The 22,910-nt window shown below is 43.3% G+C and overlaps 1 protein-coding gene across 1 annotated transcript in view; it reads right to left on the bottom strand.

Moving 5' to 3' along the window:
* Window positions 1–2,969: 2,969 nt before the first annotated feature.
* The window catches only part of BLOC1S5 (biogenesis of lysosomal organelles complex 1 subunit 5), a 39,542-nt gene continuing 19,601 nt past the window's right edge, over window positions 2,970–22,910 (bottom strand). The window contains exon 5 of the mRNA XM_075921282.1: window positions 2,970–7,658. Within this exon, the coding sequence (XP_075777397.1) occupies window positions 7,479–7,658 (180 nt within the window). The 3' untranslated portion in view covers window positions 2,970–7,478. The remainder of the gene's footprint in view (window positions 7,659–22,910) is intronic.

The raw sequence follows: 22,910 nt of genomic DNA, 5'->3' as shown, positions 1-22,910 counted from the left end.
GCACTATGGACACTCTATTTTGGAAGAAGTTTTTTCAGAAGATCTCTTCTGGAAAAACTTCTTCTGAAAGAAGCCTGCAGTCTAGACATAGCCTTAGAAACAGATTGAAAAGAAGCAGGTGTAGTCCACATGGATTTAGCCCACTGTAGCAAACCATCCAAAATCGATTGGGATACTCTGTTCCTCAAAATACTCCTGAGGATATCAAATACCAGGTGAGAAATCTCTTCCAGAGGTACTGCAGGAAGATTTAAAGTGGAATTTTGCTCCACCAAGTCATTGAACGGTATAGCATCTTCAGAAGAGGAAGAGACTGAAGCCACCCCCAAAACCATCCAGTGATGAACCAGGTTCATGGTCAGTTTCCACATTTTCTTGACCAAAGGGAGGACCTACCTCCTCGTTGTCGTCTTCAGACAGCATTTCAGGCATCACTGTCAGTTATGACAATGGATCCAGAGGAGTCAGATCCAAGTATCTATGGACAGCTAGATTAAATGTTACTTCTCCATCCATTTGGAAGGTAATTTAAATAATTCCTGAGGTAGCCCCAATATGGCAATTTTAGGGCCCATGGCCTATCTCCCCTAGCAACTAGGGTTTGGCAATGTGTAGGAGGTAGATCATAGGATGGTACAAAATGAGCCACTGTTCTCTGTATCCTTCTTCTGTCTTCTTCCTAGCAAGGAGGTCTGGATCCAATATAGAGTATAACGGTGATAGCAGTAGAATGGAAGGGAAGACTAGGGAGCCGCCATATTGTGGAGATCCTGCATAGAGGTTCTAGGAAGAGGAAGCAAAAGATCTTCCAGGAGAAGTCCCACAGTGTGTTCTGGCCTCTTCTACTTAATGGGGACCAAGGAACATGATCTTTGGACAAGGGGGAAATGTCTCTTTTTGGAAATCCAAGTCTCTCCCCTCAGAAGCAATGACACAAGTGAAGCCAGAAGGTGAACCTGGGCTGCCACAGTAAGAGAGCTCTCCAGAACCAAAGATGTAGCTGGAACAGACCCAGGAAGTGACCCTGGATCCAAAGACGTGACATCAGATACAACATTTGACACAAATCTATTCCCCTTGCTGCCGAAGATTGATCTTTGTTTCAGAGTCATAGCAGTCTTGCCAGAATTTAACAGATCTGACAGTACAGATGCACAAGAACCAGCACTGCTAATAGAAGCCATTTATCTCTGTGCCATGGCAGAAAGAACCAAAGGCACTGATGGTCCAGATTTTGACACATTAAGGAAATCTATCTTCTGGATTCAGAAGTGGAAGTCAGAACTGGTCCTGGTCTTGCAGCTGCAGGTGTTCCATCAAGGTCAGATACCTGGGAGGAACAAGGTACAGCACTGATGAGGGTGGGTGAACTCTCTCTCAACCCCTCTTCTGGAACTAGGACTATTGCATCTGACCACATGGCCCTTGGTTTGGACATATGTAGGCTCAGGGGCTTGACGGGAGGAGCCACAGGCATGGAATCTGACCATGACAGGGGTTATGACTTCTTGGAATCTGGCAGCCAGTTTGTACAGGGATAAGAGAATGGTCTCTAGAGTTATGATCTGAGGCCTGATTGGGTACACATGGTTTAGCGTCAAGGCCTTCCCTTAAAAGAATGAGCTGCAAGTTTCTCTAGGAGAATTTTTCTATCAGGCACTTGAGGAACCCAACATGGTCACTGAATGCTGGGAAGGAAGAACATGTCTTAAATCCCAGCTTCCTCAGTTCCTCTATAACCCAGAACCAGGAAAAAACTTATACACAAACTGTAGTGAACAAACTAACACTATTTCTAAGCAGAAAAAACTACCATTTGAAAGAGGCTGGAGAGGTTCACATGCATCCAGACATGTGGTTGGAAAGAATTGGGTTGGAGAAAGTATTTTGCCACTTTTATAGTATAACTCTCAGTACATGGGGACACTGAGGGGAGAGGCAGAGGGGAACAGGAGAGTTCTACCTGAAACTGCTGTAAGAGGTTTTTACCTATGGCAGTACCCATAAGCAGGAATGTATAGAGCTGCTCAAAGAACAATTTATTCTTCAGATCACAGAATGGGAGGTCATGTGTCACAACAGACTGGGAAAATGGTTTTAGTTCATTCCTGTCTCAAGGTATTAGCTCTGGTTGTAAGTAGGTGATGCATCTTTTAAAATAATGCCAGAAAGTATTCTAGTTCTTTCCCACCCAATTAAAAATTGATGTCATTTTAAAAAGACTAATACGCTGTAGATTCATCGTGCATGTCTATTGAGTTACTGGGGAAAGAAGGATTGAGAGGATGGAAGGGCTCTGAATTCCAGTAGATTAGTAAATTTAAGTTTGCAGTTATTCAAAACATAACATAACCCACCCACTTTCAGTTATTTGCTCCATTATGTCATATGTATGGTGCAAGTCTCTTTATTTGCAGTTCCTCTCTACTGGACATACATTCACATATTTGTGAGATGAAATGGTTGAGTTGCCAAAACGTCTGGTCTGAAATTTCCAGAAACACAAGTCTGAACCCTATCAGAATTGACTACCATTTCTCCTGCTGATAGCCACATTGGACCAGATACTCCCCTTCTACAGAAAAATTGACAAAAGCACTAGGATCTTTCCTGAGGTTCGCCACACAGAGTGCTGGAAAAAGAAATCCCTCCCTGGGCAGGTTTCTAGAGGTCCACTGTAACAGGTTATGTCTCCCAAACACCTGGATTCTTAGGCTACATTTAATCAGCAGAGCTGGATCTTCCAGACCCTCTGTCTCCACCCCTCAGTCTCCACACAATCTCTGTCATGTGGAACAAGGAAGAAGGACAGTACTGTAGAAAGACTGATAAAAAGAGGTCAGCACAAAAATTAATTGCAGCAAAAAATTTAAGCAGCCACTACTGTAGCTGGAAATGCCTTAATATAGGAAGGACTAACAGCACCAAATACAGTATTTTATGCCCTTTCTTCTTCAAATAAGTGATACTTGCCTTTTAAAAGGCTTTTATTTAAAATGCTACTGTGGCTTAATACATTTTTCCAATTATTATTACTAATTTCTATAGCACATATATAGCAGTGGGTACAGTAGATTTTAAAATGAACACAAACACCAGCCTTTTGTCTTGACCAATGTTGAAATACTTTTAAAAGATTACTGTGTGTGTGTTTTAATCAAATATTGCATGCCATCGTATAGCAATCTGGTTTGTGAAAAGACTACATAATTCCAGTATGTGCTATCGATATGGGATAATTAAAGAGATCAAAGACTTTCTCCAACAAGAGCTCACTTCTTTAATTCAAGCTATTTCATACAATTTGATCCACTGTTTATACAAGGATGGCAGTAACAAATGCAAGTAGGAGGCAGTTACTGATGTCAGCTTCCTCTTGAGACACACATTTAGGCTAAACTTTTTGTTAAAATAAAATCTATAATGGCAAAAAAGCTACTTGGAATTTGTCAGATATATCTGCCAAACAAGCACACCTTTAAAAAAAATGATATTGGCAAGAAGCATTTGTAGCACTACTGGTCCTCAAAACACAGAGGAAAATGCTACAGGTAAGATGTTTTTATTTTTGTGTAGAATATCTGTAGCTTGTTTAATATTTGTCTCTATACTTACAGGTACAAGAGTTACTATATGGGGTTTTTTTTGGCTCAATTAGATATCATTGCTCAGATCCTTAATGCAAATAAGTTTTACTTTCCTTCATTTATATCATTCTTGGGTACGGCTGGGGATGAGGGGTTGAGTGTGCAAGCCACTCTGGGGAGAGAGGACAACTTGAGCTCACTGTCACTGCAGCAACTTGGGGCCAGGTGAAAAGCACCTGTCCATGGCCATTGCAGCTGCCATGGTCACAGACAGAGGAAGCATGCATGTCCCCCAGCTGAGATACAGACAGACAGACACACAAACTCTCTGAAATATATAGTAGATTCTCTAGTTTGGCCACATGAGATGAGTGTGCTAGTATGATTAATGGCTGTTTGACTCACTATTTGTGAGTACCTGCAAATTGCAAGGTCCAGGGTGTGTACAGAGGTAAAGGACCCTCTTCAACTGAAGAATTAACCCGTTAATGAAATGAATCATGGGTGATAACGTTTTCATTTATTTTCTCCAATTTAATACAAGTTTAATACAAGTTTGAAATTTTATTTATAAATAAAAGCCAATGAAGATGTGATATTCCAATCCCAAGTCATAGGTTGTGGAATTTCTCTTAGAGGTATCACCTAGGGTTAGTTAGCATAGGTGAGAATCTAAGCAAGAGTATCTTCCTCTTCCCCCTATTAAAAGGTCAGCTTCAGGAACCAATGAAATTAGAGGCACCAGAATAGCTGGAGACAGGATTTTTAAAATGTATTTTTAAACAAGGTGTTGATCAATATTAAAAATTAAAAAAGCAGTATGACTATTCAACTATTGGTATAACTAATACTTTTAAGCCGAGTATTATCACTTAAGAAGCAGTTTTTGTACCATCCTTGAAGTGGAAGTAGTGAGTGCTTTCTTGCTGTATAGATGTCAAAACAGAAAGCTCATTTAAAATGTTAGAAAAATTCCAGTGTGCATAGGATATTCTACCCACTATTTCTAGTTACATAAAAGAATAAAACAATATAGTTTAGACTCGGGAGTACTAAATATAAAAGTACTGCAATTCAAACAGTCTAATATGAAGCAGGTTTGCAAACATTAGCTTCATCATTCAAAAGTAGCAAAAATCAAAAGTCTGTCTGATCTATCTACCAGTAGAGTCCACCGAGATTTTTTAAAAACCAACTGTAAAGCTTAATTGTTAATAATTTAAACATTTTAATCCAGCCTAAACATGTAATTTTTTAATGTAGCTTATTACACAACTTTAAAAGTCCTTTCATATGAATTTTCCCCCAAATGGATGTAACAGGTATTTCAAATCCTACCCTCTCATTTAAAAACAAACAAACAAACAAACAAAAAAAGCAAAAGCCTCTGCTGAGAAGTATCATTAGCCTCCTGATAGACCATAGCCTCATTCTCTAAACAAATATTGAAAGACAGGTTAAAAAAATCAGATATCCAGACATGATGAACTTGTTTAGCTATTTAAGCTATAACTAAGCACTACAGTTTTCCTTTTATGCTTTAGAACAAAGCATTATTCTTCTTCCACTTGCTAAACCACTCTAAAGTCCAGGTGTATATACTGTTAATTGATTTTAAAAACTACAGCACAATATACTTTTTAAAAATGAAGACTACTGAATAGATACATATTTCCTTGTAGTCTCTCACTAAAGGCCAATAAACAGACTGTTGTTTGTTTGTGCATTAAAGATCAACTGTAAACACTTTTCTTCAAGATATTTCCTAAATGCACAAATTCCCAAAATTAATCTTGAGGGGGAATTTTCAAAAGCTCAAAGTATTGCTGGCTTTTGAAAATAGTTATCCTTGGGTATTATCATTCATTTAATCTATTTTGCGTTTTCTTGGTCAATGAAGTACAGACCCCAGGCTTAAAATTTTTACTCTTGTACAGATGTGCAGTATACACTAGTCTTGCAACACCTATATCATTTTATTAGCCTTCAGTCAGGCATAGGTAGGTTTACTTTTATTCAAAACTGAATGAACGTGATATTATTATTTTATAGGAATAACACACAAATCAAACTCACTCAGTGCCAAGGGAGACAAAGTACATTTTGTCAGAAAATTATTTTAGTTTTGAGGGCATTCATTTTAAAACATCTTTTGGAAGAGAGTACTTTCAGTTTATCTTTAAAATGAACAAAAGCTATCAAGACTCTGGACCATAAAGACAGGCAACAGTATCTTCTGTTTTTCTGATGAAACATGTAAATCTAGGCTTTCAGTTACAGCATCAATTCATCACTGGGTACATAAGCTTAAAGATATTCCAGAAATCACCTTCTGTTCAATAGGGGTTTTTCATTAGTAGGTTCCCCATACTTTTTATACGTGAAATATTTGGATCCATCTATGATTTTTCCATCCACAACAGAATTAACAACATTCCACCATGCTTCAGTGTCAGCAAGGGCTCTTTTCAGTCCAGGTACCTACCAGATGATGATTGATGAAGCTGTCAGGCCTACAGTAGCGGATAGAGCAGTTTGGCAGGAATTCAGTGTTATTGAAAGAAAACTCAAATACTTATTCCATCTCCTCTGCTAACTTTAATCATATTATCAACATGCTGCCAGGAATGGAGCCTTGACACCAAGCCATAAATTTACACAGGCAACCATTGTCTGCATAGTGTAGTTACAACACAGATAATAAGCAAGTTCTGTTTATTTTTACCTGCTTTTAATTTTATACTGCATAGTAGTTAAAATAATATTAGAAAGATCTTCCTGTCACTCAGATGAGCTTGCATCAAGTTTCATTCAGTTATTGCATTTAATTTCACTTGGTTTACAAAAGGAAAATTTGGCTACGCTAGTCAGTTTTATTGCTATTATATTAATTTTTTAAATTAAAAAAAATCACTGTGATGACAGGAGGTTGCAAATACTCCTTAATACACATTAATAAGAACACAAATTAATATTGAAGATGCTTCATTTTTAATGCCACTTACTCACTTGCCATGCTGACAAAAACAGATCTTTCCTCAATGGTTTTAAGGTAATTACAACACATTTTAGGTAAGTCCCAACACAGGAGCACTGCTCATCCTACTGAGAGCACCAATGATAAGTTAAATACTTAAGGTAAATACTGTATCTGATAAAGTGATAATGGAAGGACTGATTTACAAGTTATCTTTTTTTTTTTTTGGCAGGTGAGGGTGGAGGAAGGCTTCTCAGGACTGTAAACATTGTTTCCTCTGACCTCACAGCCACTCTTGTAATGACTATTTTAGAAAGCAATCAATATTTCCTCTTGATTTCATAATGGTGCAGCTAAAACTGTACCTGAGTAACACATTCTAGTTCTTACAGAACCTACTCTGTTTTGCAGGACATGTTGGTTTTTCTCACAATAACTTGATGAGTATGCGTACACTCTAATTTCAGCCAAGCATGGCTTGCATTTATAATACCTGCTCTCTAGGCAGTGCTGAGGGCTTATATAGAGATAGCAAAAACTAAATTAAGATTTTTTTCCCCTCGAAGACAAGACTGTCTTCAAAAACCAAGGAATTGTAGTTTGCAACTCCCTGAATTGATGAAGCCATGGTATAAAAGTAGAATACCATTTCTAGACCTGCCTGTCCTAACAAACTAAAAGAGTGATATACCAATCACCTTGACCACAATAAGATTGCAGAGGCACTTCAAGTTGGGAGGTATGCAAAACTCTTCTTCCTCAAACAAACGTTTGTTATAGTTACAAGAGGATGGGTGGGGGAGGGATGTTGCCCCTATTTTGATTAGGCTTTCTGAAAGAATCTCGGTGTTGTTCTGATAAGTCTGCAGCAAGAGAGTATTGGCACACAAAAAAAAATCACAAAGAAAAAGGTCTTAAAAAGAAGCATATTTAGCCAAGTCCTTCTCCATTTCAGCATATTGTTCTTTAAGGCGTTCCATAGCTTTTCTGTGCTCTTCATCCACTTCAGCTCGTTTGCTGTGTTGGTCTTTCATAAACACCTCCCAGTGGGCTAGATGCTGCTTTTCGCCAGCCATTAGTGTGTCAGTCTGAACCTGAGAGGAGGAGAAAGGAAAGTTATAAAAACTGTTTCTAGATGAAGACAGTGGGTTAATGCAGACTTGATGAACTTACATAGACAAACATAATAAAGAAACCAGCTTTCACTATAGCACCAGAAAGTAGAAATTATGTTCATCTAGTCACACACAAGACAAAAGAAAAGTGATAACCACGCAGCCTCATCACATAACCCAGTAGCAATCAAAGTGTTGTCTGTGGACTAAAGGTCCAGGATCGTCTTGCAGCGGGGAGCCCATGTTGGCTCTCCAACCCTACGCCCCTCTGTGACGGTGATTTGGTGGGTCCCCCTGATCATGCAGCCCAGTAGCAGCAAGAACAGACTCAGACAGCCAGTAGAATAGAGAGGGTTTATTGCTTCTCCGGGATACAGCACAGCACAGACGTGATGTGGTTACAGGAGTCAAGGCCAGGCTGCCTCAGACCCCTGAGATTAGGAGGTCCATCGCCCCACCCTAGACCCTCAGTCCTCAGGTTAGGTTGTTCCCTTCATGTTTTCCAGCCAGAAACTGACCCTTCCCCCAACACAACCTTCTTTTGTTCCATCCCTTCCCATAACCAGTAGAACCAGTTCGGTCACTGTCATGGGGGCCCTCAAGGTGCCCCCCGCTGGGCAGTGCTTACAGACAGAGGCCAGAAGGGGTCATCCACAGCCCAAGCACAGCAACCAGCAAGGTACTGACACTACCTCATATCCTCCCAGTGTCGTTGGAGTGCCAGCTTCCCAATATGGGGTGAGGGATCCCAGAGCCATGTGGACTGGATCCAGCTCACGGGAGGAGCATGGTGTGCGGAGCCAGGTAAGTACTCCCATCCCCCTCATGCCCAGACCCTGCATACCCATTGCCTTCACACACACCCTCTGTCACCAAGACCCCGCACCCTCATCCTGCTCCTATATCTCCCTCATGCCCAGACCTTGCATCTCTGCCTGCACCCCACCTCTTGCTGAGACCCTCCACCCTCAGCCTGTTCCTGCATCCAACCTCCAGGCTAGACCCCCATTCCCAGCTCTCTCCTACACTCAAACTACTGGGTCAGACCCCCACCCACTCAACCTACTCCTGCACCCTATATCCTGCCCCGATCCACACCCCCAACCCGCATCTGCACCTCACCATCTACCCAAACCCCCATCCTGCTCCTGCATCCCCATCCCTATCAGCCTCTTCCTGCACCCTGAGCCCCTCATTTTTGGTCCCAACTCCAGAGCCTAGTGGGGCCCACAAAATCTATTAGCCCTGGGACTCCAGAAGAGTTAATTTGGCCTGTGCGGAGCTTCGAACCTCTGTCCTCCCTTCCCTCCTCCCTCTCCCTATGGGGCTGGAGTGTTGAGGTGTGTGAAGTGTCTCAGTTGGGGGCCCCATTAGTGAGGGTTGGGGGGAGTTGTTATTTATTTTTTTGTTTTTAATTTTTGTAAGGCCCCTGAATTATTTTTTGGTGGATCAGTGACCTCCAACCCAAAAAAGGTTCCCCACACCTGCCATAAATTAAAGCAATGTTGAAACCTTTTGTTTTGGACAAAAAATAATATTTTACTGTATTTAAAATGAACTTTTGTAAACTAACATGATAAAGTTAAAGTGTTTAATCTGTTTAATGATTTTGATGTATAATAGTTCCTCTCTTACCAGTTATATATGCCCCCTTATAATATAGCTGCATATTTACTTTTTTATGCTCCAGTAGCCTAATATGAATAATATAGTATTTAAGGTATTTAAAGATAAGCAAAGGCATTCTGTCATCATGGGTGGTTGGCTGGTAGTCTGAGGAAAGGTTTGCATTAAAAATTTGGAAAACCACTGATATAACCAATGACAACTTGTCTCCATTCTAGTCTAGTCGCCAAAAAATAAAAAATAAAATAAAACACTAAAGCTAGTACTACATTTCAGGCATAATCCAAGTAATTTTTGTTATCCAATGATAATAGTCCATGGTACAGGCAGTCCCCGGGTTACGTACAAGATAGGGACTATAGGTTTGTTCTTAAGTTGAATTTGTATGTAAGTTGGAACTGGCTCCAGATTCAGCCGCTGCTGAAACTGATCAGCGGCTGACTACAGGAAGCCCTAGGCAGAGTTGCTCTGCCCCCGGCTTCCTGGAATCAGCCGCTGATCAGTTTCAACAGCGGCTGAATCTGGACTCCTGGGACAGAACAGCTGGGGCACTGCCGGGTAGGTCCCCGCAGGACCAACCCGGCAGCACCCCAGCTGCTCTACCCCAGGCGTCCCGCAACAAAAGCCTGGTCTGCTGGGGGGGGGGGGGGGCGGGACGCACTAGCTACGCCCCCTCCCCCCCCAGCAGACCAGGGAGACCCGAGCAAAGCCGCGGAGGCACAGAGGTCCTGCCGCCTCTGTGGCTTTGCTCCTGTCTCCCTGCTGTGCTGGGGGAGTCCCCCCCAGCACAGCAGGGAGACCCGAGCAAAGCCGCCCCCCCCAGCACAGCAGGGAGACAGGAGCAAAGCCGCACGGGCAGCGGGGTCCCGCCCCCTGTGCGGCTTTGCTCGGGTCTTCCTGCTGTGCTGGGGAGTCCCCCCCAGCACACCAGGGAGACCCAGAGCAGCTTTTCTCGCCCCGGAGGATGCGGTGGCGGGACCGCTGCGCTCTGGGCGGTCCCGCTGCCCGCGAGCTCCGGGGCGAGAAAAGCCCCGTTCGTAAGTGAGGATCCGACATAAGTCGGATCCGCGTAAGTCGGGGACTGCCTGTATTAATAACCCTGGGATGTTGGAAGTACTATTGCTAGTGGACAACTCATAATTTAAGAATTTTTAAGCTAATTCAGGATAATTTATAAATTGGGAGGGGAATTGTTTAAGTAAACCCCAGCTCAGTTTTTTTAAACATACTTGCCCAGTTCTTTCTCACCAGTCATGGAGCTATGCCTGCACAGCAGAGAGACGCATAGGTGATTTTACGAGTAACAATGCTTGCAAAATATAGGTAGTCTGTGTTAATAAAGGTTATTTTTGGAAAATATTGTGTCCGCTATATTTCAAATCTGTGAAAGAGGAATAAAGTACAGTTTTAAGCAGTCAAATATGTCAATTTAGTATGTATATCTGCACTGAGGATTCCTAACTCGCAGCACTATTGAATAAAAAGTGGTTCTTCAAACATCACAAGGACAAGTTCAAAGTTTTATCTCTTGTAATGGCTGATATTTCATCACAACTATAAATTTTATACAACAAACCAAGATGGGTAACAAAATAGTGGGTACATACAGTGTATTTCAATCTACCTTTTATGGTGATGGTTACATTTTTTATTGGTCATTAACTTATACATCAACCTCAATATAAAAAGTAATATTTAGTTCACTGAAACAAGAACATGTTTGCATATCAGTATGCCAATGGATATTTTTAAACTAAAAACAAAACAAGTGTTTAAAACACTATAAACAAGTCTTGATTAAGGAACCTCTAAGGCCAAAGGAAAAGACAGACCATCTTTGTAGTTCTTATTTTCATATTTTGACTTTTGGGAATTGGTAGACTGTGTTTCTCCCTTAGCCATCAAGTTCTCACTTTGCCTTATGGTTTTTATACATATTTTTATTGGGCATTTTCCCTCTAGCTTCTACCTTATTCATTGGTACTGTTAAATAGGAATCTCTTCACCCCCTTGTCTTAAAAGGATGACACAAAGGTGTAGAGACATTTAAGCTTTCACTGAATATTTGTAAACAATAGTAACAGTCTGACCTTCAAGTATTTTATTCCAAGAATACAGAAATCACAATAACTCTGTACAATTGTTTTTATATCCGTTCTGTTGATCCTCCATGGGTGAGAGTACATAATTTTTATCTATCCACTAATTTTTTCTACATACAGTAGTTCAGCACAGGAGTAATGCAGTTGTGCAAACTCATTCATCCAATATTTTAGCAAATTAAGACAGATTTACACTATATGATGTCTAGTTTGTTTTTGATTTCTCTGCTCCTTCCCCCTCCCATTAGTGGCCCTGTATTTGAGGCTCCCCAAATTATTTAAGACATTAAACTACCTGATCAAAATTAAAGCAGAAGGTTGCTTCCTGCCCCACTCTTTTTCCCCTTCTTCTTCTCCTCCAAAACAGTCTTTCTAGTTTGTTCTGAACTAAAGAAATGACATTGTTAGAGGGATATTAACAGCCAGGCTCTTGGATTTCCTCAAAAATGTGATCAAATATAGTTAAACAATTTAATGCTGAAAAATAATTATCATAATCTCCATCCTTTACATAAATACTGGCAACATGCTAATGAGGAAGTAAACATATCTTATATACAGTAGCCCAGTGTCTGTGCGTCTGTAATGCTGATGTACATGGCCACGCCTCCTGGCCATGTACGTCAGCGCCCCCCTTCCCCTCGCTCCGAGGCGGCAAGCGGCCGCAGGGCCCTCCGGACACTCCCCCCACCAGCGCTGCTTCCCCCCCTTCCTCCGCCCCCCCCCATCCTCCCGTCCAGCCCCACAGCCTCCAATCCCCACTCCCAGCTCTGCTTTCCACCCCCCTTCCGGCCAGCCCCACCCTCTTCCCCTCCCTGCCTGGTGCGCTGTGGCACGCTGCGCCGCTCCCAGCTGAGCAGCGCTCCCGTCAGCCTCCAGCGGGGTAGTAAGCGGCGGCAAGCGGCCCTGCTCCCTGGCCATGTATGTTACTGCGCCGCCCCCCTCCCTCATGGCAGCCCAGCTGAACAGGCAGCACTCAGCCAAGCGCCACGGCAGGTGGGAAGGGGAAGGGGGCAGGGAAAGACAGAGGAGAGAGAGAGGCAGGAGGAGGAGGAGAAGAGAAAGGGAGAGTGAGAGGCAGGAGGGGGAGGAGAGAAAGAAAGAAACGGAGAGAGAGGCAGGAGGTGGAGGAGAGCTGAGAGAGGGGGGGGAGGCAGTAGGAGAGAGAAAGAGAGCGCGCGCGTGCTCAGGAGAGAAGACCTGAAAATCCCATCTTATGACGGGCTAATTGACTAGTCTTACTAGAATTGTCCTAGGTTCCATAGAGTAGAGTAATGATTGTATGTGCAAAATAAAAATGAGTCCACAAGGTTGTAAATGGATCTGAGCTGGTAATATAAGTGAAAAATCGAAGATATGAACACTACACATTTTAAAAATCAGAAAGTTCAGAGGACTTAAAACTAGCCTATGTCAGAGCCAACAAATAGGAATGACAGACTGACAGACCATCCAAACAGTGATGTGGACATTTCAACCTCAAAAAAGAATGAATGGCTAAGGGTATTGAGCCTTTCACTTCTAGATCACATGTTCAAACTCTGACCTAACTCAGAAAAAAACCCCTAAATTAGTGCTATTTGATGGCTGTTGAGTGGCCTATGTGAAATAAATGTATTCAAGAGGACAGGTATCCATTCACAAAGAACACTTTCACAATTGGCATCCTTTTGGCAGCTCAGCAGGAAAAAAAAAAAAGGAACAAAGAATGAACTATTCTCTTCCTCTCTATTTGCAGGCCCAGGCACACAAGGTAGTGCTGTTATGCGGAAGCTTGTATTGCTGCCTCCTGCAATGGAGGGTTTGGTTCTCTAGGGCAATCAATCCTAAACATTTGACATATGCTACAATTTTAGAAAGTATATAGCCCATGTTCTCTCCTACTATCTTGAGGAGTTCCCTCTCCCCTTGCAAAATGTTTGTATTACCAGGAGTTTCTCAGCCTTAATTCTAATATTTTGTTCACTGACACCCAAAATTATCCCCACCAACAAAATCATATTCTAATTTATGGGAACCTTCCATACTCCACACACTAATGTTATATTTTTCACACCTCAAAGTCAAACCACTTACTAGTCCAGGGCACAACTGTAGCAATATGTATTAATTTATAAGTTAGACAAAGCACTAACCTCTTAGTGCTGACACTTAGGATTCCCTGTGAAGCACTACTTCATTTTCACATCATGCTGAGTAAAAGATACACTGCACAAGGATTTTACATGTCATTAAAAGGTGATCTGATCACACAAGAGATCCAGTTATACCCCTGACAAATATAGCCTCTCCTATTGCTAATGTAAGCTAGAAATTAAATTAAAAAAAATTAAAGGAACAGTTAGAGCGCTTTGTATTTTGGAGTTAATTGACACAGGTATATCAAACAGCCAAACTTTATGTCCTGAGGTCTAGATCATCTCAATTTGTTTATATGAGCGCTTATTCAAGTTCTCTTATGAGTTAAAATAAAAACTGTGGTGATGTTTTAATATTTCATGCTGCAACTATCTGATAAGCACAAGCTTATCGGATAATCGAGTAGTGACTCGATTAGTCACTTCCCCCGCTTGCTGCCTTCATCAGAGGCAGCAAGGGGGGAGGGGGAAGCGGAGCAGGAGAGGCAGAGGCACAGCAGGGAAACAGAGCAGATAGGGACTGAAGCAGTCCCCATTCATGCCATTTCCAACTGCAGGCGCTTCAGTGGGAACACAGAGCGAGTAGGGACCACTCTATGAGAGGCAGCAAGGGGGGTGGGAGGAGGGCACACAAGCCAGTGTTGTGGGGGGAGCCAGCTTAAAAGACAGTTCCCCCAGCACCACATCCAGGATGCACTTGCTCCCCCTCCCTGCTGCCTCTCATGGAGGGATAGGGGAGGCTGCTGCAAAGCAGACCCTGTCTGGAGGGTACAAAGGGTACAAAATAGTATCTCTCATTCTGCTTGGCAGTGGGCTGGAGGGAAGCTGGAGTTTGCCATAAGATCTTGGTGTCGTCCACAATGGCTTTAATATGTGGCAGTATGATACAGGAGTGGTCTGAGGGCAGGAATATACACTATTTGATTGGCCTCTTCAGTTCCTTAACCTTAATGCCCAGACCATGAACCACCCTCTGCAGAAATTCTGCAATACCCTGTTGTCATATAGCATAAGTGCTATTTCCATGCATGCCAATGCCTCATCAGGAGACCACAAGGAGAAAGCCACTAGCACAGGGGCGTAGTCTCTGCTGTCCACTCCTGGTAGAACGCATTGTTCTCAATGATCTTGGACCAGCTCTGGTACCAACAATGCACCTATTGGTACTGAGGGTGGAGATGCAGAAATAAATGCTGGTACAGACATTGGTTACTCCATTGACACCATGAAAGGGATTAGTGTCAAGCTTGCTTCCTGGAGAGGTGGAGGCAGAGCTGATGCCTGTGTTGATGTCAGTGCCAAAGTCAGTGGTACTGACCCCATCAGAGGTGGGGTAGTGGTCACTGCTGTGGGTTGCACATGGTGCCAACAGAAGTATTGATGTCAAAATGGTTGTTGGTGGTAGCATGGTAGGTAGCTGTCGCGGCCACTGATGGTGTTGGCATGTAGGTGGGCACCCAGGTATAGTGCATGAACAGCAATACGATGAATGTGGCTGAAGCACTGAAGATAGTGCTGAGTGATGTCCCAGGAACCCTCCCTGGCTTTGGTGGAATGCCCAGGGGATCCAGAAATGCCAATGTAGCACACACTGCCACTGCAGAGACCAGCATGTCTGGAGCTGCCTTCAATCCCATCTTGACCTTGACTTGAACTCTTTCTAGAATAGTAGGAGTTGGACTCCAATCCTGAGGTCTCTGAAATAAGGATGCAAGTGGCTAGTCTAGTAGTTGACTACCTGATAAGCTTAAGCTTCTCGAGTAGTCAAGTCACTACTCGACTATTGCTTCCCCCCGGCTTGCTGCCTCCATATCAGAGGCAGCAACAGGGGGTGGAAAGGAAGCAGGAGATGGTGCTGGGGGGAGTCGGCTTAAAAGTCTCTTACTTTCTTTGACTTAGCCAAGGTCTGCCCTTTCAGCTTTTTTCTATTCTGAGGTACCAGTGAATGGAATCAGTGCCTACTCTGTCAGACTTCAAGTCATGTTGGTGCCATAAAGAGTCTTTCTCCAGCTCCAAACTAGAAGATGGTGGCTAGGCACTCCACACTGACAAGGAGGTGATCAGAGCTGGGTCCCCTGAGCCCAGGTCTGAATGGGGATGAAGACCTGCCTCCATGAGGATAACTTTAAGCTACTGTTCTCTCTACGAGTTCTAGGATGGAACTCGCTGCAGACAGTAATCCCTTTGATGATCCCTTAAACAGGAAGAGTGAGGATCTCTTTTTGGCATGAACTTCATGCAGACCATAGAGTTTCTGAACCCCAGGGCATTCCATGGTCCTGGGGAGTCAAAAGAAAAAATGTGGCAGAAACTATAACTATATACAGGTGGGAAACAATGACAGAAGATATAAGCGCTTATGAAAGCAGGGGCTATGGGAAGTTCCAGCCTACCATAACTGGTGATAAGAAGGAACTGAAGGAGTAGTGGGTTGGCAGGGCTCTATACTGGGCACCATGAAGGCATGATTCCAGAGGGTACCCATACCAACCCTACAGATATGGGAAAAATCTTCCAGCTACCATGCACATACATGGATGCACACCTGTTCATATCAATTCTAAACAAGCACTCCAAGAAGAACTTGCCAGTTTGTTCAAAATACATTTTAAAAAATCACAATTAAAACAAGAATATTCTATAGAGCATACAAGATAGTTATTTCTACACAAAGGTGTAGGAATACATACATTCATATAAACCAGCACAGCACTAAATGCCATTTGCTTCCTTCCATTCACTAAAGAATTTATTGTAAAACTCTGAAATAGTAAGGAAGGAGGATGGGAATTGTGGATTCAGGCAATTATTTCAAAGAACCAGTTAGTATGGTAAACATCTAATTTTTCTTTCTTTGAAAATGCCTGCAAGTAGGTGAATGACTAGCTGTTCACTAGACCTCAGTGAGGAGAGTCTCAAGAAGTCTCCTGAAATGTGAAAGAGAATAAAGGTCTAACTCTAGCAAATTGAGTATACAAATCTAAATGCTAACTCCAGGGAGCAACGCAGTAATATATGGATAGAATTTCAGGTAGCAAGAGTGTTCCCTGTAAGCTGAGCATTTGGGTGGTCACCCAGGAAAGATTCAAATGCTGCCTAGCAGATTAGCAGAGTGGCCACAGCCGGCAGCATGTGTTTCAGCTGGTGGTGCGTATCTGCACGTGCCACAGTGTACATAACAAAAAACTTATTCCACACATGGATGGAAAAAAATCAGAGGAAACATTGGGTAGAAGCCTTGCATATGACCTGTATGTTAGAGACATTCAGTACAGATCACCTTAGACATGGAGGAATGCATTCTCAGATCAGCTGGCATTAGCATTCCTACTTACTCAAGCATGGATTCAATGTTCCATCGAATTTGACAGTCCTGGAGTGGAAGTTGACTGGGTCCGGGCATAATCTCCATGTTATTCATACTCTGGGTGACTTACAGTTTGGGTTAATCTTACTCATAAAAGAATTCAGAGCCTCCACAATAGGCTGGGAAACAGGTGGAAGCAGAGGTTAACCACAAGCATGTTAACAGACTGATGTAAGTGGAAATCAGAAATGACTTCAAGAAGAGAACTTCAGGTGAGAAAGGACATGGTATATGGTAGGTCAACCATTAGTGTCTGAATCTCATAAGCTCTTTGGACCAATGTGCTTATCATTAAGAACAGTCTTTAATAAGATATGGTGCAGACAGTGATCAAACCACATGTCAAGCAGTGGTTCCATTAGTTTGGCAAGCACTGCATTTAAGTCCCAAGGCAGCAGTAATTCCCAGACATAAGACATGAAGCTGACATTTTAGGAATCCTGGCAATATAGCACATGAGAAAATACATCAGTTCCTGAACTGAAGGATAAAAGGCTGATATTGCAGCCAGAAAAACTCTTTCCAGAGCGGAAGGAGAAAAGTGATTGTCTGAGATTAAGGCAGTATGAAATAAAGAACAAAAAAGACTTCTGAGAACTAGAATCTTTGTTTTGCCTAGTTGAAGAAATACTTCTTAGAGATATCTTGGTGAAGATTTTTTGATGTCCAGAAGGTGACCAATACTGTACTTCAGTAGGTACTGTATTTCACCTCTCAGTATTTATAGGAGGTTGCATAAAACTGAGGGGGTCTCTGTAAAGCGAGAGCTATTCTCTCATCAATTGGCAGATTTATGTGCTGAATACTCCTGCTAATCAGCCTATACTGTGAACACGGTGGTATAACTGGATTTTATGGAAGAAAAGCTCACGTGCTTCACAGTTCCAGTGCTAATGTTGGCTGAAAAGTCTCCGTACTGCCTTAAAAAAAAGAAAAGACTAACATGTTAGCCTAGCAGTCTGGTGACCAGGCATTTCAGGTCAGCAGGAACTAGAACCACTGTTCAGACAACAATCTTAGATTCCTCATGCACTGGAGTACCTCACAGTTCTCTTTCAGCTAATCTGGTTTATGCTTGTGTGAAAGTAGAAAGAATTATAATGTAAGAGAAAGATGAATTGTGCTGTAATAATTGAATAAGTTGAAGGAATACTGTTTGTCTCTGAACAGGAAGAAGAAAAGTATGTTAATGTTGTTTGTAGGTATGCAGATCAATGTGCTAGCCAGAGTTAATAGGAAAAGGAACATTAGGTGTTAGGGAGAAAGCAATTGAGAACCAAGTAGATATGGACAGGAGATTGCTGTGTGCCTTGATGTGGAAATGAAGCTACTTAACTAAGTCTCACACTAATCATGTGAAGTTTTGCCCCTCCTTTTAATCCTGTTAACTTGACTTTTTTTGACTGTATAAATCAAGGGGTTTGAACATTTTATGGTGCTCACATTTTCTGGATGCATTTTAGCAGAGCTTTGCTGAATAAACAGAGTGGTCTGACAAATCTGTGAGTCCTGTCTAACTTTGACACTTGTGGTGATCAGCTCTTTGAAGTTTGTGGATGCCATTGGGCAGTGGCGTTCAAACTTTTCCAGTCACTCATTGCCCCTTTCCTGCACTCCAGTAACAGTACCTGTCTGTGTCGTCCTCCATTACTGCACAGCACTTCTCGGCAGTGGAGCTTTGGCTGAAAGTGGAGCTGAGGATGGAACTGTGGTTGGGGCAGGAGTTGGGCTGAGGGCAGAGCCTTTCGCTCCCTCTCCATTCCGTTGGGGGCTGGTCCAGGTCTTGGAGGTGGAGTAGGACTGGGGCTGAACAGATTAGGGGAAGAGCGAGGATGGAGAGGGAGGGAGCTGGTCTTGAAGTGTGGTGTGTACTATCTGACCCCCTGTGGGAGCTGCACACCCCAAATGTTTCTCTGTCTGTCTGTCCCCCTTTCCGTCCGCGGAAGGGCAGACTCCACAGTTTGGAACCACTAGCTTAGAGCAACTGGGATTCTGAAATGGGAGCCTTACAACATTAATTTATAATTTTAGCAATGCTAGTAAGAAATATCCTGGGTAATTTATTTACAGAATTTTTAAATGTTATTGTTTGACTCTCCTATAAAGCCAAAGATAATTTAGAACAGATTATACTTTCTCTCTCTAATGTGCCACAGAAGCATCCAATCTGCCACAGAAACACCCAAGCATTTGGTATTTTTTCTGGGGATTTATTTAAATTCAAGTGACTACCAAACTAAAAGATCATTATGGAATTCTACACATGTATAAATTAGGGATGTTATATATCATGTAGTTAACTAATCATGAAACTGCATGAAATTTTAGTGGTTACACGACTATTTGATAGTCCTTGGGGGCAGGGGCGGCAGCCAGCGCACTTTTAGCCCCACTCCCAAGGAGCCCCCTGACACCCTGTGCTGCTGCCTCTTTATCAGAGGCAGCAGTGCGGGGTGGCAGGTGGGAGCTGGTCGGCCAGGAGAGCCAGTGTAAAAAACAAGCTCCCCGCACAGACTAGATCCTGCTTGCCGCTCTGCGCTGCTGCCTCTGATACAGAGGCAGCAGTGCAGAATGGCAGCAGCCCTGTCCATGAAGGTCTGAGCTCCACACAGATAGAGGCTGATCCATAGCAGTAGCCTCTGTCCATGGAGAGCTCAGACCCCCAGTGGACAGGGACTGCTGCCACAGACCAGCCTCTGTGTGCAGCGGGCCTGGGCTGTTGCGGACAGAGACTGCCTCACAGAAGCCTCCCCTGCCCCCTTGCCCTGTGCTGCTACCACTAATAGAGGCAGAAGTGCTGGGGGGGGGGGGGGGGGGGAGGAGGAGGCAGGTGGCACCATGGACCTGGTGTGCGGGAACCAGCTTTCAAGCCAGCTCCCCCTAGCACCAGTTCCCGTCTGCTCCCCTCACGGCCTCTGTAGGAGGCAGCGGGGGGCGGGGGGGGAGAAAGGGGGGAAGGGGAGAGGAGAGTGCCGGATCCATGGAAGCCAATACGCACGCATGGGGAGCCTCCTTGAAAGCCAGCTTCCCACGTGTATTGGCTTCAGCCTGCCCCCTTCACCCTCCATGCTGCTGCATCTCTATCAGAAACAAGGTCAGGGTTTGGTTGTGCCAACACAACGGGAAGCTCTGCGAAAAGCAGTTTTCCATAACATGCAAATAGAAGGGCTAATTATTGAGGGACACGATATAAGAGTGGCCACTGGAGGCAGTAAGTCCTCAAAGGGGAGCTATTCTTCAGAATATCCTCCCATACCACCCACCTAAGGAGTGGTCGGCTCTGCTATCTTGCCTACCAGTAACCTCCCTGGGGGGCCACAGCACAAAGGTGAGGGGAGAACAGACCTTAGATGGGCTGGAGTGGTGAGCTGGACCGGAGGGGAGAAAAAAGGCCCTAGGCAGGTTGGGGGTGGCCCAGGGGACAGGAGAGAACCAGTCCCAGGCAGGCTAGGGGGATACTGCAGAGGAGAGAACATATCCCTGGCCCCCAGCTTCCTGTCCCCTGCCCCCCCCCCCACATTCTCAAGGCCCTGCCCCGAAGGACCCAGGCAATGCCAGATAAGTCTGCTAGTTCCTTTTTAATGCAGGTACTCCAGCTGAGAAGCATCTATTTATACACAACAAGTGCATCAAGCACCTTGAATAAATTCACGTTCACATATTAGGAGCTAAAAGGATTAGACTTTCTGGAATCTTCAAAAAATGTCAACACAGATAGAAAACTCCTACTGGCTTATTAAATTCAAAGTCTTTACTACTGCAAAGTTATAAACGACACCTATTGTAAAGAACTCACGCTACCCTCGCCAATAGTGAGTTCTCGGTGCCTATTTTATTACAACCACCAGTTAGCCAGTCACCTTTCCCCACCGTAATCCCAGGGCTCAGTCCCTTGATCCCGAGCCCCTATAGCTCCTATTTCGACCTGAACCGCCGGTCCCACGGAAGCGTTGCGCCCTGCCGGGCGAAGTAGGGGGGTTCGAGCCCACCCTCCCTCCAAACCCTGGCCCAGGGCCCTTAAGGCAGGGGCTGCCGGTCCCCGCCTAGCAGATGGGGGTAGTGCCCCTAAACACACCCGCTCACGGGCTCCACGACCCTGCCCTAGGCCACTTCCTACTCCGTCCCACCTAGGGGCCAGTCCCCTCCGAGAGTCCTCTGCTCACTCTCGCTCCCTGGGCTCAGCGTCGCCCAGTCCTCCTCTCCTTCCCTCTCGCAGGCTGGATCAGGCGTGGTTTTAAACCCCGTGCTGGCTTGGCTTCCTGGCGTCACTACACCTGAGACGCCAAACAGCCCCCCTCCTCCCATGACGTCATCTGTCCGCACCGCCCTAGCCCCGCCCCCAGGGGCATTCTCCGACGGCGTCCCGTGCTCCCCGCGTCCCGTGGTGCCAGCCCCTGGGTCCGCGGTCCGTCCCAGGGTACCCGCGGTGGGCTGACTGCCCGCCACCCAACGGGCTCTCCAGCCCTCGCCTCGGCCCCCCCGAGAGCGGGGCGGGAGCGCCCCGTCACACCTATAGATATTAAAGTACAATTATAGTATTAAAAGTGACTATGAAAACAGCACCTTTTCCCCTACCCCCACCTCAGATTTATTTTCCTTATATGCAGTCACAGTAACAACTATTTACTCTTCTGTAAGCCTTTATTACTTTTTACTTCTGTTAGCATTATGGAAGCAATGTAGCTGTAGCCTGAGCTTGATTATACTCTGGCAGAGACAAAACCAGCAGAGTAAACTTTTCCCCTCCAAGGAGTGGGGGTATTTTTAGATTAAAATTTTAAAATTTACAATTGCAGATTCTGGATTGCACATGATGAATAAACCAGAAAAACAACAACTTTATTTTCAAATCTCACTTCAAAGTTACAGGGCTGCTGGTTAGAAAAGACATTTTAACTTGCAAACTGACAATGTTTGTCTGGGATAAGAGACACAAAGAATGAACTCACTACGCTTTTTTTTTTGAAAAAACAAAGAAGCTTTTAAAAAATATAATCTAATTTTCACTCAACTCCATTTGTGCAACAATCCTAATTCATGAGACTGCCTATACAGAAATTCTTTCATTGTATTGAAAAACTTTTTGGAAGGTCTATCCAAAATGCAAGTTAAAATAGAGTGTTTGCCAATGTTTAAATACATGTTCTAGTGTTCCAAAAAGCAAATTAAAGTCAGACCTAAGTAAATATAAGATGGCATTACCTAACAATCACAGTCCATTGATCAAAGAATCCACACACAAGAAGCTCCATGATTTTCTTTACAAATGTTATTAGGTTACAGTATAATGCATCACCACATATGTAATAAGTTGCATCCTGACCTATATTACACACAAAGATACATTACTACATGACATGCTAATGCCTCTTTACATGTGGAAGAACTGAAGTATAAGTTCATATATGCACACATAACTATACTTGATTAGAAAAGAAGTCTTAAATAATTCATAATATATCACAATTCTGCTAGGACATGTAGCCAAGAATCATTAGGCAGGTCAAATGTTAACTCCTTAGTTATCTATAAGTATGAATCTATACCTTAAACATCAGACAAGCCAGTAATTCCTGCTGTTCAAATATGTCCAGAACAGTTCACAACAATGTGGTGATACTGGACAAAAATATTTTTTCTAAAGAAAAAATGCCATTTAAAAAGAAAATGCATTAAAAGACATACACTTTATAAAATTCTGTAACACTGCTCTGCAGAAAAATGAATGACACACACAGGAAGAATAATATACCAATGTATTTCATTTACCCACAGATAGAATAAGAAAGAATTTTCAAATGTAATTTTTTAAAATAAAATAATCCTCAACTATATTTTAAAATTCAAGAGTTAGGTTAGTACCATTTGAAGTTTCTGAGAGAGACAGCAGCTGGGAAGAGATGACATTTAAAAACAGAAAGCTATTTTATGAACTTTGTTAAATTCTGAAGCTGTGTAGACTAAACCACATCAATGCAACTATACGGCATATGAAAAA

The sequence above is a fragment of the Pelodiscus sinensis genome, chromosome 2 (assembly GCF_049634645.1).
Source record: "Pelodiscus sinensis isolate JC-2024 chromosome 2, ASM4963464v1, whole genome shotgun sequence".
NCBI lineage: Eukaryota > Metazoa > Chordata > Testudines > Trionychidae > Pelodiscus > Pelodiscus sinensis.
This window is presented reverse-complemented; position numbering and strand designations above follow the sequence as displayed.